This window comes from Rhinopithecus bieti, unplaced genomic scaffold (assembly GCF_001698545.2).
Source record: "Rhinopithecus bieti isolate Rb0 unplaced genomic scaffold, ASM169854v2 scaffold_39006, whole genome shotgun sequence".
Taxonomy (NCBI): domain Eukaryota; kingdom Metazoa; phylum Chordata; class Mammalia; order Primates; family Cercopithecidae; genus Rhinopithecus; species Rhinopithecus bieti.
The window spans coordinates 864,199-881,822 of record NW_016816568.1 but is presented as its reverse complement, the minus strand read 5'-3'; the positions used below and the strand labels follow the sequence as shown (position 1 = coordinate 881,822).

The following is a 17,624-nucleotide window of genomic DNA, read 5'->3' as shown; positions in this document are numbered from 1 at the left end:
GAGTAAAATGCTTAGAGTAAAGCACTAGTGTATAATGTCAGTCAATTAAAAGGTAATCATGGAAGCCTAAAGGGTACATAGCGTAAGTGTTAAATAAAATACAAGGTCAGTGCCAAAACAATCTTCTGGGAAAGTGAAATCCAATGCGTATTTAACAAAATAAACCGATAATTATTAAAGACCACATGCAGAAAAATACAAGTAGAGATCCCTAAAAACCTTCGCCAAACACAAATTAGAGTAGCTCCCTCCCTTACACATGGTTTCAGAGTCCACTGTTTCAGTTACCCGTAGTCAACTGAAGTCCAAAAACATTAAATAGAAACTTCCAGAAATAAATAATTCCTAAGTTTTAAATTATGTGCCATTCTGAGTAACATGATAAAGTCTCATGCTATCCTGCACTGTCCCTCCTGGGATGTGAATGCTCCCTTTGTCCAGGGGATCACACTGTATGCTACCTGCCCATTAGTCACTTAGTAGCCATCTCAGTTGTCAAACCAACTGTCACAGCATCACAATCTTTGTGTTAAAGTAACCCCTATTTTACTCAATAATGACCCCAAAGCTCAAAAATAGTAATGCTGAGATACTTTTAAAACTGTTCTATTTTATTATTAGTTATTGCTGTTAACCTCTCTTACTATGCCTAATTTATACATTAAACTTCATCATGCATTTGTATGTATAGGAAAAAACATTGTACACATAGGGTTTGGTACCATCTATAGTTTCGGCACATGCTGGCGTCTTGGAACATACTAACCATGGATAAATGGGGACTACTGTATGCTATTTATAATATATAGCAATAGTATATTATAGTACAATTATATTTGTAGGTAACTATATGTTATATATAGCATAACAAGTATATAGTACTTAGTAACTTACTAAGTACATTCTCTTATCTCATTGTAATATAGATTCCTGCCTTCCACCCTGTGGGGCAGGCAAGATGATATTATACATCTCTTATAAAACAAAGATACAGACTCAGAATGGCTAATAGGATATTGCTGAGGCCTGCCAGGTAAGTCAGAACTTAAGTCTTCTGACTTCTGAATCATCAAAGACCTGATATTGCAATCATACACACAAGAAACAATTAAAAACAAGCATGAAATTTAATAACAAAAAATTGATTGATGTAAAAAATGAGTTACTTTTTCACTATAAAGGTAATACATGCTTTGTGTAAAATACTACAAAATAGAGAAAATAACAAAATAAATCCATTTTCTTTTAGATATATGACCATTTCCAGTTTAGCATGCTTCATTTTACACTGTTAAAGAATTTTAGTGAATACAAAATTTTAATATTTTTTCCTCATCTCTAGGTGCCTTTCTCATTCCCAAAACTTACACTGGTTATCCCAAACCTTACATTCCACATACAGTCTCTCGTGCGCTCCTTCTCAGCATAAAGTTTAATTCTCAAACTTCGTAGAGAAAATAAAATTCATCCGACAAGTGTGCTCTTGCCTTCCTTCCTTCATTCTTACAACTTCTCTATATTCCCGCAGCTACCTTCCTCTGACAAGAGAGTAAAGAAAGTATGTCTCTATTCTTCTCAATGGCTAATGCCTTCCTCTGTCTACATTCCCTCCCTTTTCACTTCTGGAGTATGATTCATGAATTATGTCCTCCAACTCTCATAGTATCTATCTTGCCCTCCTCCTCCACTCTCTTTCCTTCCCTCAACCTACAAGTGTTAAATCATCCTTATCCTCAAAAAGTTTTCCTTCAACCCTGTCTCACACCTGTAACCAACAGATTACTTGAAAGATTACTTCCCTCACTATGCCAATCTCTCATTTATGCCTCAACTTATGCTTTGAATTTGGGCTTCACTATCCATTAAAACTCTCCTGTGAGCCCATTAATGAACCCTGGATTGCCAAATGCTGTAGCTTCATTCCACCTTAGCAAGTGTTGAAAGTGACACTGGTGACTATCCATCTTTTAAAATCCTTACCTCCCCTGTATGTGATTTTACAGTCCTTCCTCCCTTGGTTTTCTTCCTACTCCTTTTACTGCCACTTCTCGGAATCTCCTTGATAATTCCATTCCTCATAAACCCTCTCCTCTTGAATCTCTAAATTCTCTGCCTATTCAATTTCTTCCATTCAAATAACTTCAAATATCACCTCAATCCATACCAAGACTCCCAAAATCCATCCAATAGCTCAGACTTAACGACTTCCATTCACTTACAGAATTACATCTCAACTGCCAGTTTCTTTACAAGTCAGCCTAATTTCCTTCCACTCTTCCACTATATCACATCATTCTCCTGTTTAAAACTTTCAATGGTTCTCCACTTCAATTCAATTCAATGCACTTATTTTCAGAAAATACACCCTGAAGTATTTAGAAGTAGTTAAAAAACAGATAAAATAAATCCACTCCCCCAATATGGCTTAGGATATCATTCATAATGTAGTACCTGCTTCCTCATCTCTTGTCAACTCCCTGTAAAATGAAGCATATGAAAAGAACACCCAAAACCAACACACATAAAGAAGCATTTTGTATGTCAGCTCCACTAAAACTGCTGGAGAGTCCCTGAATAGGCTATACTCCATCTTCAGCATCACTGCACACGCTGTTTCCTCTGCAGGAAATAACCCCACTTCTCGTTCCCCACACTCACCTTCATGACCACTTTATCTGAAAACTAATTTTGAAAACTTAAAAAAAATTACACTTATGGTCTATCCTCTGTAATCCTGTTTGTTGTGCCCTTTACATTTCCTATTTTAGCACTTGTCACATTGCTTAAGTATATGTGTTATTCATCTAGCTCTTTGAGGGGAAGATCTCTATAATGTTAACCAATATATCAACAGTGTCTAGCTTAGTGCCTAGAATATAGAAATATCTGTGGAATAACAATCTACTTAGAGTCCTCTCAATTCAACTTTGCTTTTACGCCTATAGGCTTCTACAAGGCTATTCTAGTTAATAAGTGTATCTTCTTCCTAACTCATAGTTCTCAAATATTATCTCCTCTATAAAATGTTCTTAGATAATTACCAATGCTCTCATCACCTCCTATCCTAAGTGTCTCTATCCATGGTGCTTCCATAATCCTTTGAACTTAATTCTGTGTTAGTTTTTGCCTTCTTTTGTCGTTATTTGTCAGTAAGTCACCATCTACTAGACTGCAAATTCCTTGAAGGCTGAGACTGCAGCTAATTCCCAGCCACATTACTATGACTCAGCACAAAGCTGGCAATAGTACATTAACAACAAAAATGTGAGTCTCCAAATCCTCAGGATCTAGCAGTTTATTATGGAAATAGTAAAAAGTAAATAGATACATCCACACATACTCCTCGGTGAATGAAAACCATCAACTAATCAATCTCAGGTGACCATGTGGTCATCTACCTAAATAAAATATTTCCTTTTTCTCAACAACCATAATGAGTTTTACAACAGAATCTAAGGCTCCAAAAACTAGCTTTAACAAATGTATGAGAATTGAAATTTTGGATATGTAATATATCTCCAGGTTAGTAAATAACCTATAAAGGTTTTATGTGATCTTGCAGGATTTATAAATTGTAGTGTATTAATGTTTAACTGTGAATTTCTACTACTTTAATAAATATATTTTCAGTCCAGCACAAATATGAACCATATGCTTAAATCATTTCAAATATACACGGAACAGAATTCTACACTTACGGACATTTAAAAACATATCGACAAAAACCAAAATGCACTGTAGACCTCAATTTACCAGAAATTTGAATTCCAGAAGCTGTCTACATGTTTGTTTTTTGGAAAACATTTGCTCAAAGAAACAAGGTTAGAAATGGTAGCTAGGTTCCCACAAGATTCTACAAAAGCCTATTTATTGTACGATGTGGTTGTAATACTAAATATTTATTGTGAAGAAAAAAAATCTCAAACCAAAAAACTGTTGCAGGGAAATTAATTAAACAAAACAAGGTCAATAAAATTAAATATTGTTTTATCCATCTAAAATACAAATGTCTCTGGGAAAGAATACAGGTTTAATTAAAGGACTGACAAAAGGCTGTATGGAAACTACTACACAGATTGTAAAATGGACTTGTGAGAACTTAGGAGTTTTCTGAGGTTAATAGCATGCTTACCTTTACATCTAATTTATCTCCAAACATGATGAGCTAAAACATATTAGTCTTGCCCACTGGGTCACAAATATAATAATAAAAGGGGAAAAAAGGCTATAAAAACAAATAAACAAAAGTTTCCTGAAGAATCTGGGCATGAGTTTGAAGGAGAAAACAGAAAAATTCACAGGAGAACATACGCTGTGCTGGGAAGATTACCTGGGTTTGAAACAGCTGAACTAGAGCAGTAACAGAAGACTTTAAATATGGAAAGTCTGGTATATACATAATCTGCTTTATGGTTAGAATGGTGATAATGGGGCAGAGATATTGGATCAACACGTTCTCTTCTCAATAAAGTGCTAAAATCAGTGCAGCACAGCTTAGTTGCTATCAAGAAGGCAGGTATAAAATATAGGAGAGTGGGACAAGTGAGTAAAGGGAAGAAATATATGCTTGCGGGCTTTTAAAATTTGGTTGCTTAAAAAAAAAAAAAAAGTTCTAGGATTTTTAAATACAGACCTCAGTCCACACTTTGATACACTGTTTCATAGAACCATTAACTTCAGGATGCCACAGAAAATCCTAAAAGAGAAATGTGAGAAGTAAAGACAAAGTCAAAGAAACTCTTAATTCCACCATTCAGAATAAACATTAACATTCTCTTATAGAGTACTTAAAAGTAAAAACACTACCTTGTCCAACACAACTTCAATTCCTATCTTAATTTGGCAAGAGTCTTACAGTAGTTCTCCTTGAATCCATTTCTGTCTTCCTCTAACCTACTGTCCACATTTTAGCCAGAGCAATCTTTTAAAAACTTAAATCTGATCTTGCCACGCCCCTGCTTAAGTATTCAGAGACTTTCTACTGCCCTCAGAATAAAATCTAAAATACTATAAATTGCTAACAAGGTTCAGGATCTCCACCTGTCTCTTCAGCCTTTGTCTCCGGCTACTTGTACCCTTGCTCTCCCTTTTGGTACTCAGTCAGCTCCTGGAATGCTCTATGTTCTCCTTTTTCTCTAGGATTTTGCACATACTATTCCTTCTGTCCATAATGCTCACAAACTCTTCCACTGAGCCTGCCTAACTCTTACTTATTTTTGAAGGCTCAGTCAAAATATCACTTCTGCAGGGAGGAAAACAACTTTCAATTCCTTGCTCTGTACATTCCCATTGCCCCTCTTTTTCTTTTCTGCCATCCTTGTCCCACTTGTATTTGCATGTAGAGAACTATAAAAATCTGCAAACTTCATTACATCAAGGCCATTTTGTCTTGATCCTCACTGAATTCTCACTGATTGGGAATTCAGAAAATTCACATATATTCTTTTATGGACATTAATCCAGAACACATACTGGTTTTGAATTCATGTGCAAGATTATTCGTTCCTAACAAAATTTTGAGACCATTATATAAAACAACTCACACAAACTTTTACTCCACTATCCTAATACTCTTATCTACTCTCAAGAATACACTGAAATACACTTAATATGTTCAATTAACCAAAGAATATAGTTTCAACATTGTAACATCTAGCTTACTATTACATGAACTTACCACTTTAACTGATGCAGTCTTGTCTTCAAAAGGAATATTTTCATGCTGCCATAAAAGGAGACAGAGAAACATTAATGTATAGATAAAATTTATATAAATAATGCCCCATTTAGCTGCTTTATTTTATGCATATTTTGTTGATTTATTTTAAGCACCAAATCTCAATTACCTAAAAATTCTACCCAAAGGGGAAAAAACCGAGACAGAACATAACAAAATAAGTGACATTAGTTAAATTGTCTACATGTGATTTTCAAGATCTAAGATACAGTTCAAAGATAAAATTTCAACAGCAAACAAGCAAATACATAAACATGTCTATATAAATTACCTTTTTGCCAAGATTGCCAGGATTCCAATTTAGTCCCCAGTATTACTATTTTTTGTTTGATTTGTTTTTTGTTTGCTATTTTGAGACAAAGTCTCACTCTGTTGCCTGGGATGTAGTACAGAGGTGCGATCTTGGCTCATTGCAACCTCTGCCTCCTGGGCTCAAGCAATCCTCTCACCTCAGCCTCCCAAGTAGCTAGGACCACAGGTGCACGCCACCATGCTTGCCTAATTTTTTAAAAATATTTTTTGTAGCGACGGGGTTTTACCATGTTGTCCAGCTGGTCTCGAACTCCTGGGATCAAGTGATCCACCCCCACATCAGCCTCCCAAAGTGCTGGGATTACAAGGCATATGCCACTGTGCCCAGCACTTGTATTACTATTTGTCTCAGAAATGGACTGCTTCCCTTCATTTCCTGAGTCCCTTCCGGTTAGGCAGAGCCACAAGGCTAGTTTTGGCTAATGCAATGTGGATACATGTGACATACGCCACTTCCAGGCTGAATTTCGCAAGGCAATTCTCTGGCCTCTAACTTAACTGATACACACACTAGGGAAGCCGAATGTTCTAAGGTACTTTAGAAGACAGTAAAAATTCCAATAGTAGGAACGGCTAAATGACTATGTGGAGCAAAGCCTCTCGCCAGCCCACCTAGGACACGCAACGCTAAGTAAGAACTTCTGTTTTGTTAAGATATTAGAGCGGTTTGTTGGTGTAGCAACACCTAGTCCATTCTCACCAGTGTACTAGTATAGGCCCTGACTGACAGGAATGGATGAACATGACTCTAGGTTATTGTAGGTTTCACTCTGAAAACAGCATATAAATAGTCCATTTGTAGAAAAAAAATGAAATGTGAACACTACAACTTCTTATAACCAAATGTTCTACATAAAGAATGGCATTCCTTTCAGAATTAGAAATCCTAGGTAGGAAAGGGTAAGGGTGGTCAGTAAGAAACTAATTCTCTTGCTAAAATCAAAATTGAAATGTTTTCATTAATTCAAACAGACAAATAGTATTTATACTGAAATCTCCATGAAACAAAATTTGTTCTATCAACAGGTTAACTTTTTAGGTTCTTGTTGGTACTTCTAAAACATTACTTTCCAAAAGGAGTCTTGAGACTATTAATTCAATGAAACTTTAAGGTAAGTTTCTTTGGTCAAATAAATCTGGGATATACTGGGTCAAACAAAATCACACAGGTGTTTTCCTCCTTCTACCGCATCTTCAAACTTTTAAAAATGTGTCCTCAGAAAAATAATGTCATGAACTTTCTCTGTCTTACTTTGCATAGAGTAGTTAATGCAACTCGATCTCTTTCTTCTTTTTCCTTTTTTAATATAACGTTTGATATATACAAAAAAGTCACATATATGAAAATCACAAAGCACAGTAGAACTAAATAAACACTCATGAATCCATGATACAAATCAGAGCATTGCCAACACACTGAACCACCTATGTGGTCCTTTCCCTATCTTAACTCCCTGCTTCACCCAAAGTAAACCACTCTCCTGAATTGTGTGTTTATACTTTGTTTTTAAAAACTTTCTATAGTTTTTGTCACATAAATATGCATCTTTAAATGATATATTGTTTAATTTTGTCACTTTTCTCTCCAACTTTTAATTTTAAAAATTTTCAATCTTACAGCAAAGCTGACAGAATTAAATGAATGCCCAAAACCTTTTACCAATTGTTAACATTTCCTATACCAGCTTCACCTTTCTTCCTCTCTATACATATATATTCTATAGTTTTTCTCCTTTGCTGAAGTCATAACATTTCACCCTTAAATACTTAAGCATATTCTCTTTAAGTACATACCCCTAAGAACACTCTCTTACATAAGGAATTTGACATTGAAAAAATATTATCTCATTTAATATATAGTCCATATTCAATTTTTTCCTATTTCCCAAGAATATCCTTTCTATAGCTCTTATATTTTAATCTACAATCCCATTAAAATCATGTTACATTTAGTTTTCACATCTCTTACTCTGATATAACCTGGAACATTCCCTAGCCTTTAAAAATTTGTACATACCAGTTTATTTTATCAATACTATTTTTATAAATATCAAATATCATATTTACTATTTTTGTAGAGTACAGGTCAACTGATACAATACATTACTATCTAGATAATAAAAAGCACTAATTGTTATCTTCTTGGATATGTCTCTTAACAAAAGAGTAAGAATTTCCCTAATTGTTCCATAGATCCATAAGCCATAAAAATGTTCACCATCAAATGATAATGCAAATTATTTTCTGGAGTATTTATAACAATTTACACTCTCACTAGCAGTTTATAAGACATCTCCTGGTACACAGCCTAATACATCTGGTCTGTTTTCATATTTCTTGCCATTGTCAGATTTAATTTCTGCCATTATAGTAGGTATTAAAAAAAAAAATCTCACTTCCACTTCAGTAAAATGCCTGGCCATACTCCCTGATGCCCACCTTCTGTCCACTGGGTTATCTTTTTCATTAATTTGCAGTTTCTGATATTTCTTGAATGTATGTTGTAAATTATCTTTTCTCAATTTGTAGCTTATCTTTTTTCTTTAAGGTATCTTTTGGTGAATAGATACTCTTTATCTTAAGGTATGTGAATTTATCTTTTATTTCTTAGTTAGCACTTTTTGTTTCTTATGTAAGAGATGTTTCCCTTTTTTTACTTTATTTTTTATGTATTTTTTATTTTTTATTATACTTTAAGTTCTAGGGTACATGTGCATAACGTGCAGGTTTGTTACATATGTATACCTGTGCCATGCTGGTGTGCTGCACCCATCAACTCGTCAGCACCCATCAATTCATCATTTATATCATTTATAACTCCCAATGCAATCCCTCCCCTCTCCCCCCTCCCCATGATAGGCCCCAGTGTGTGATGTTCCCCTTCCCGAGTCCAAGTGATCTCATTGTTCAGTTCCCACCTATGAGTGAGAACATGCGGTGTTTGGTTTTCTGTTCTTGTGATAGTTTGCTAAGAATGATGGTTTCCAGCTGCATCCATGTCCCTACAAAGGACGCAAACTCATCCTTTTTTATGGCTGCATAGTATTCCATGGTGTATATGTGCCACATTTTCTTAATCCAGTCTGTCACAGATGGACATTTGGGTTGATTCCAAGTCTTTGCTATTGTGAATAGTGCCGCAATAAACATACGTGTGCATGTGTCTTTATAGCAGCATGATTTTGAGATAATGAAGATATTCTCCTACATTTTATTTCTATTTCTAAAGGTTTCAAATTTTTTACTTTCATATTTAAGTTTAAACTCATCCATCTAAAAACGATTTTACTCGCTGGTGTGAGGTAGGAATCCAATTTCAACTTTTTCCATGTGCTAATTGCCTTAGCACCATTAACTGAATAGACCTTCCTTTCCCCAGGGATCTTCTATGGCATTTCTGTTACTTTTAAAGTCATTTTATATGGAAGTTTCTATTTTAGAGCTCTATATTTTATTCTAATGGTTTATTCATTTAACTCTACACCAATACCACACAGTTTTAATTACTACAAGGTAAAATTAAGTCTTGATATTGTAGAACAAATCCTTTCCACCTTGTTCTTCAGATTTCTTGTGGTTATTCTTGGTCTGCTGCCCTTCTATAAAAAATGCAGAATACATTAGTAAAGTTCCACAACAAATTCTGTTAGGATTTTATTGGAATTACACTGAACCTACAGATCAGTTTGGCAATAACTGACATCTTTACAATACTGAATCTTCCCATCCAAGGAAACAGTATATTATATTCCATCTAATTATGTCATTTGGAACTGTCTTCCAACAAATTTTTATGGCTTTTCTGCATACAGATATTCCACATTTGCTGTTTATTCCTATGTAACATATAGTTGTTGTTGTTACCATTGCACATGATATATTTTAAAAGCCTTTAGAACTTTACATTGCTGGCATGTAGATATGTGTTAATTTTTAACAGCTTTGTTGAGGTATCACAATTTTTGTATGTACATCTTATAATCAGCTACCTTGTTAAAATCTTTATTACTTCTAGTAAATTTTCTATAAATTCTTTGGGATTTTCTATGTAGAGAATTGTATCATATGAACTCCTAAGTTTATTTCTTTCCAATCCTTACATCTTTAGATTATCTTTTTTGGCTAGAATCTCTAATACAATGTTGAACAGAAGCAGCAGTAATGAACATCCTTGTCTTTTTCCTGATTTTAATGGAAATATGTCTGACATTTCACCATTAAGAACATTTACTGTAAGCTTCTAGAATTTTTACCAGATTAAGTTTGATATAAAGTAACTTAAAGAAAGAATGACACTAATTCTCTGATATTGCTGGAATTTGCTTAATGGTGTAATACACATTAAAAATCAAAAAGTTGGCCAGGTGCAGTGGCTCACACCTGTAATCCCAGCACTTTGGGAGGCCGAGGCGGGCAGATCACAAGGTCAGGAGATCAAGACCATCCTGGCTAACATGGTGAAACCCTGTCTCTACTAAAAACACAAAAACAAAATTATCTGGGCGTGGTGGCGGGCACCCATAGTCCCAGCTACTGGGGAGGCAGAGGCAGGAGAACAGCGTGAACCCGGGAGGTAGAGCTTGCAGTGAGCTGAGACTGCACCACTGCACTCCAGCCTGGGCAACAGAGCAAGACTCCATCTCAAAAAAAAGTAAAAATAAAAATAAAAATAATTCAAAAGTTCCATGCGTGCTTGAAACAAACATATTCCCTGATTGTAGTGTATTTTATAAATTATTGAGCTATAAGGTTATAGAATCAAGCATGTTAATGGTCTACTGTATGTTTACTAGTTTTATTTGCTTGTTCTATCATTAATTGAGAGCAGTATGCAATTCTCCCACTATGAGTAAGAATTTGCCAATTTCTCCTTGCAGTTATAGTTTTGCTTTATAAATTTTAAGGCTAATTTATTAGATGCCTACAAGTTTAAAATCTTAGTTATCTGAATTCTTTGTCATTAGAAAGTGACTTTCTGTATCTCTGAAAATGCTTTTGCCTTAAAATCTATTTATCTTATACTAATATGACTTAACTTTCTTTAGTATTTATCTGGTGAATCCTTTTCATTTTAATTAAAACCTTTTCATGTCCTTTTATTTTAAGTATGTCTTTTAACCAGCAGAAAGTTCTCTTTAAGAGCAATCTGAAAAATCTGTGTTTAGCTCACAAGTTTAGGCTACTTGCATGTATTCTGACTATAAATGTTTTTACCATCTCACTTTTTTGCTTTTTTTTTTGAGATGGAGTCTCACTCTGTCACCCAAGCTGCACTCCAGCGATTTCAGCTCACTGCAAGCTCTGTCTCCCAGGGTTCACGCCATTCTCCTGCCTCAGCCTCCCGAGTAGCTGGGACTACAGGCGCCCACCATCACGTAAGCTAATTTTTTGTGTTAGCCAGGATGGTCTTGATCTCCTGCCCTCGTGATCCACCCACCTCGGCCTCCCAAAGTGCTGGAATTACAGGTGTGAGCCACAGCGCCCAGCTTTACCATCTCACTTTTTAATTTCTATTCCTGCCACATATATGTAGCTTTTCATATATGTATAATATATGTAAAAACAGCTTTTTACATAGACATATAAATATGTGTGTATATGTATATCATATGTATGTGTATGGTACATGCATGTGTATGCATGTGTATAAATACATATTTGGCATTAGATGAGTTTGGTTTTTGCTTAATTTTTTTATTCTTCTGGTTGAAATGTATACAGCCTAATTCTATTCTTTCGGTCCTTATTCTTGAAGTTTTACTGTGCATCTTTAACTTAAGTTTTAAAAAAACACAATATTTTAGAGAACATAGAGTACATTAGAACACTTTGTGATCATTTACCCTTGATATATATGCTATTAGCCAGTTCTTCAGTTCTGTCTTTTCACTAAGTGCAAAAGATATTATTATTTTATACATTGTTGAGATTTATATACATGTTTACTATTTTCTTAAACCATTGCTTCTTATATTTCAGATAATTTTTTTCTGAACATTTCCATCATTCCTGATGTTTATCCTTCAGAAATTCCTTTAGTGTTAAGTCTATTTTATAGTAAACCCTCATTATTTTCATATATCTGAGAATGTCCTATAATACATCTCAAGAACGCAGAAATTTTAATTCCAGGTATACAATTCTAGGTTAAAACTTATTTCCGAACTTTAATGCTACTATTCTTTTTTTTTTTTTCTTTTGAGACAGAGTCTCACTCTGTCACCAGGCTGGAGTGCAGTGGCATGATCTCAGCTCACTGCAACCTCCACCTCCTGGGTTCAAGTGACTCTCCTGCCTCAGCCTCCCTAGTAGCTGGGACTGCAGGCACATGCCACCACACTCAGCTAATTTTTTGCATTTTAGTAGACATGGGGTAACACCATGTTGGCCAGGATGGCCTCGATCTCCTGACCTCAGTTGATCCATCCGCCTCGGCATCCCAAAGTGCTGGGATTACAGGCATGAGCCACCACGGCCGGCCTAATTTTTGTATTTTTAGGAGAGACGGGGTTTCACTATGTTGGCCAGGATGGTCTCCATCTCGACCTCATGATCCGACTGCTTCAGCCTCCCAAAGTGTTGGGATTACAGGCATGAGCCACCACACCCAGCCCATCGACAGTATTTTTTTAAACCTAGGCTCCACTTGGTTTGATGTAGGAGGAGCCCCCAGAGTATCCAGCCAGCCCTATGGCTGGAAGCAACACAAAATGGATTTATTATAAGACTTCTCAAGTTTTTAATATCCCAGCCTAAATTAAAACTATCTAAGAGGGAGATACGATATCTAGCTCTGCCCAAATTCATTTGACCAAAGCTTCTCACAGAACTAGTTTCCCACAAAGCATAATTTGAAAAAATTCACCTCTAAGGTCTCTTTTTTAAAAAATTTGCCTCGATACAGAAAAGAAATCAAATTCAAACAAAGAATTATCTTCAATATTCCTATTCTACCCAGACATACCCATACCAGGCTTTAAATAAAATTAATAAGCTTTTATAATATGCCAGATTATGCTAGGCACAAGAAATATATTTAAAAATAATAATGATGATATGTAATTTCTGTCCTCAAGATGTGCAGAGACAAGGTAACATATAATTTGGCAAATGCTCCACTAGCAGCTTGAATTAAATATTTTCTTGAAAACTGTCTCTTTAAGACCGGGACACACTATCTTTATAGTTTCTTTTTAAATGCATATAAATTAATCTTGTCTGATATCTCGTTTGATAATCTTGGGATAACTGGGCATCCTAGACTATAAAAACTGGAAACCTAAGTGTTGTAACTGGGGCTCAGGAACAAGGTACCATACTGTATCTACTTTTGGCTGCAGACTAAACCATTATAGCTTTTTTCAACTACCTGTTGTCAAAGGGAGTATTCGAATTTTTAGAAAGTCATGCAAGTTTAAACCAAGAAATATTAAAACCTTCATAGTAATCAGAAATCTCTGTACTTTTCAAAAATTTACTAAAGGCTGGGCAGGCACAGTGGCTCACGCCTGTAATTCCAGCACTTTGGGAGGTCAAGGTGGAAGAACTGCTTGAGCTCAGAAGTTTAAGAACGCTTGGGCAACATAGTGAGACCTCATCTCTATTAAAAATAAAAGTTTATTAAACATTTTCACTTTAAATTGTAATAATTTCATGTTAAATAGTTTTGAGTCTTCTCTACAATTTCATATGTATAAATGCAAATGGAAAACACAGATCGCAAATAAAATGAAAAGTTGACTGTATCGTTTGTTTCCATTATTCTCATTCTCACATGGAATAGCTGCTAAAGATTCAGGACCTGGTATCATCATCACTATGTTAAAAACTACTTAGCTATGAAGCCTCTAAGTTTTCAACTTTTTACCACAGGCAGATTTTCATAAATTCATGAGCTACTCCCCTCTACTCTTGTACTCTACTTTCTTGTACTCTACTTTTCCCCCTTTGCTATTCCCCTCTCGCAATCACATGGTATTTGAAGACAATGATTAGAATCTGAGATCACTTATAAAGGTATAAACAGAGGATATGAGATAATTCACCAAAAAATAATGAACTAATTAATTTATAGAAAGAAATTAATCCTTGTTAGTTTTCAAAGTTATATTTTTTAAATGAGAAATTTTCTAACAAAATCAATAACAGAAATCTACTGCATTGCTGTTTTAATTTATAGCATGATCACCCAATGCCAGAAAGTTTGCAGAAAATTAGGCCCCAAAATACATTGCTAATTAGTATAAACTGAAAGAATTTTGCAGCATAATTAATAATTTTTTAAATGTTCATGTTATTTAACCTAATATTTGAATTTTAGAGATTCTACCCTAAGGAAATAATTTTAAAAGCAAGTTTTCACATAAAGAAGTAATTTAAAAATGTCTTTTTAACTGCAAAAAATTAGAAAACTACAAAAAGCTTTAAAAGTGGGGAAATTATATAAAATTACGTTATATCCACTCCAATAATATGTTGCCATTAAGAAGATACTTAAGTTGATTATATAATGATGAATAAGTTGGCGAAGAAAAAACGGAAGACATAAAATTGCACATATTAAAAGATTACTGTATTTTTTTTTTAAAAGAGATGAGCAAAAGAAGTATGGAAAATACTAACAGGAGAATAAGGGGTGATATTTTCTCTTTGTCTTCTTTCTAAGGAAATTTAAAAGTTTTTCCATGGTAAGAATTTATTACTTCTGAAAACTAAAAGTTTAGGTTATTATAATAAAAGCTTGCCAATGTCTTAGCCACCACTTCTTTTCTCATCTTCCTCATTAAAGCAAGTCATCCCTCTTTTTCCCCAACCTTTCTGAAAATCAAAGTAAAAGTTTTTCAGCTCCTACTCAATCTGGAGAGACACATTCCTCCTATAACTATTCAGTTGGTTAACTTCTAAAACAACTCTACAGAAGGGAATAGACAAGTTTTACCTTATTTCCTTCTTCTTTGAATTGGGGATTAATTATTTTTACAAAAGAATAAAACAATTGACGAATTCTGGAATCTCCAATAAATGCAATATGTTTATCTACAAGGCAGTTCTTTGCTTCACTGAAAGCAACAAAGAAAAATTAATTAAAATAAGTAAAATCAGCCATACTGGCATTTCAAAGCGCATGGTTTTTGAAGAAAGTTGTACTGGATTGTTACACATACCATTATATTGCTTTATAAGCCGGTGGCCAGGTTTGTTTAACTTACCACTCCATGTACCTATGACCAGTTAACTCTCTGTAATAGCTCAATTCATTACATGTTTAAGATGTATTCTAACTGTATTTGGTGCTTTATATCTATTATCTCTTAATCCTTAGAATAACTCCATTAAGATAAGTATCCAGGTGCCACAGCAAGAGTCTTTTGCTCAAGGATTATTGCCTTAGGCCTAGTTATCTCTCACCTGAGATAAAGCACATTGGCCAAAGCCTTTCCCTAAAACTTTAGGGAGCAGGGAAATCTTCATTTGCAATCAGCCCTACACACAGTCAGCAAGTCTCTACCCCAGCATAGAGAAGAAAAGTACTGCTTCATCAACCCCTCTCCACTACATATTAAGACCCATCCTAAAAAGTAAAACAACAAAATGAAGAAATGTTACCTGATTTTGTATTTATGCATCATACAGCTGTGAGGCTGCCAAACTTTCTCTCCAAGAAATCTGCCACTTGAGAGAAGGTATTCACATGAATCATTGCCTAAAACAGTTAAACACAACAGTGTTGTAAACAATAGTTAAAATTTTACACATCAGCTATCTTGACCCTATATAAGTTCCTTGAAATCAAAAAGTAGAGTTTTCTATGTTTCACTATACCATCCAGGTTCATATTTCCCATTCAGGAGAAACATGGTAAATATTAATACATTAATATTCAAGAGGACAAGAGCCACTGATGGCTTATACTTCACCTAACTCCTAAATGATACGTTCCCTGCTTTGGCAGTTCCTTCTGCTTCAGGTTTTCTTTCCCGGGACATCATCTCAACCTTAAATTAGCCTTTACATCTGAATATCACTCCTACTTCTAGCTGAGAAAGCAAAGTTTAAGGGAGGCCAGGTGCGGTGGCTCACACCTGTAATCCCAGCACTTTGGGAGGCCTAGGTGGGCAGATCACTCAAGGTCAGGAGTTCAAGACCAGCCTGGCCAACATGGTGAAACCCCATTTCTACTAAAAATACAAAAATTGGCCAGATGTGGTGGCACACGTCTGTAGTCCCAGCTACTCGGGAGGCTGAGGCATGAGAATTGCTTGAACCCGGGAGGCAGAGGTTGCAGTGAGCCAAGATCATGTCACTGCATTCCAGCCTGGGTGATAGAGCAAGACTCTATCTGATTTAATTAAAAAAAAAAAAGTTTAAGGGATAAAAGACAAGACTTTGGAAATGACTTCCTATTCAACTACTCAACTACTATAATACATAGTGCATCAGCATACCTGGAGACCTAGTTTTAAACAGAAAGTTCCGTAACTAGGGAACTCCTCAGTCCCAGGTAAACCGAGGCAAAGAGTCGCTCTACACTTTTAGACATTTTACTTTTTTTTTTTTTTTTTTTGAGATGGAGTCTTGCATTTTACTGTACATTAGCTAAATATACATGACCAAAGGGGTTAAAAGAGAGTTTGGAGGCATTTAAGCTCAAACATGTCAAACGAATGGGGTGGGATGGGGTTTGTGGGGGGGCAGAATGAGATGTTTAGGTTAATTATGGGGATATAATAAAATATTATTTAATCTCCAGTTCTTTATTAATAGTCAATAGCAAGTTATACTTGACATTTAATTAAGGTCAGGCTAAGGAGTCTGGGAGGAAGAATACTGCAGAACTAAAAGGATATTGAGCTTTTCAGGGTAGAGATAAGGAAGATACAAAGATATTTAAAGTAGAAGAACACATCTCTTTTCTCAATCTAGTTACTCATTATTTAGCCAAAATACAGACAAAAGATGATACAAATGTAAGACAAGTATGAATAAATATTGAAAGTGTTGTTGTTTCTTATGTCATAAATTCTAAAGTAGAACAGGAAGGAAAAGTTAAAATGTTGCACTATCTTATTGATGGGAAACTGGTTAAGGAAAGCAGGATATCAATTACTAAATTTATGTTAACTATATATGCAGCCTGAGCAGGTTTTTTTGTATTTCAAAGATTTTTTTAATAACCTGTCTTTAAGTAAACTACAAATAATTAGTTCTTCATTTTCCCCATTATTAAAAACTAATTCTAGTTCTAAAAAACAAAATTAAGCTATATAAATAACTAAGGATGAGTAAAAACAGAACTGTGGAAACACACAAGTTATTTTTCTACAAATAGCAATTTTGTAGTATTCTTTTATAATGGCCACATGGTAAAATCTTATTAAAACCTTTAGTAAATGTTTAAAATTAAGGCCAAAATTCCACATTTATAGCATTTCTCTTTAAATCTATTAAACCAAGTTAAAAGTTAGCAACACTTCTATTTGTTAAAAAAGTTGTAAGTTGTAAATAACTAAGTGTTAATCCTTTAAGGTTTTCTTCTTTTCCTTTTCTGTTTTCTTTCTCCTCTCTCCTTTTTTTT

At 34.8% G+C, this 17,624-nt stretch overlaps 1 protein-coding gene across 1 annotated transcript in view; it reads right to left on the bottom strand.

The window, feature by feature from the left end:
- The window catches only part of CASD1 (CAS1 domain sialic acid O acetyltransferase 1), a 52,398-nt gene that overhangs the window by 25,833 nt on the left and 8,941 nt on the right, over positions 1-17,624 (bottom strand). The window contains exons 3-6 of the mRNA XM_017854968.1: positions 15,656-15,752; positions 14,988-15,108; positions 5,678-5,722; positions 4,634-4,696 (exon numbers count right to left, since the gene is read on the bottom strand). Coding sequence (XP_017710457.1) covers positions 4,634-4,696; positions 5,678-5,722; positions 14,988-15,108; positions 15,656-15,752 — 326 coding nt within the window. The remainder of the gene's footprint in view (positions 1-4,633; positions 4,697-5,677; positions 5,723-14,987; positions 15,109-15,655; positions 15,753-17,624) is intronic.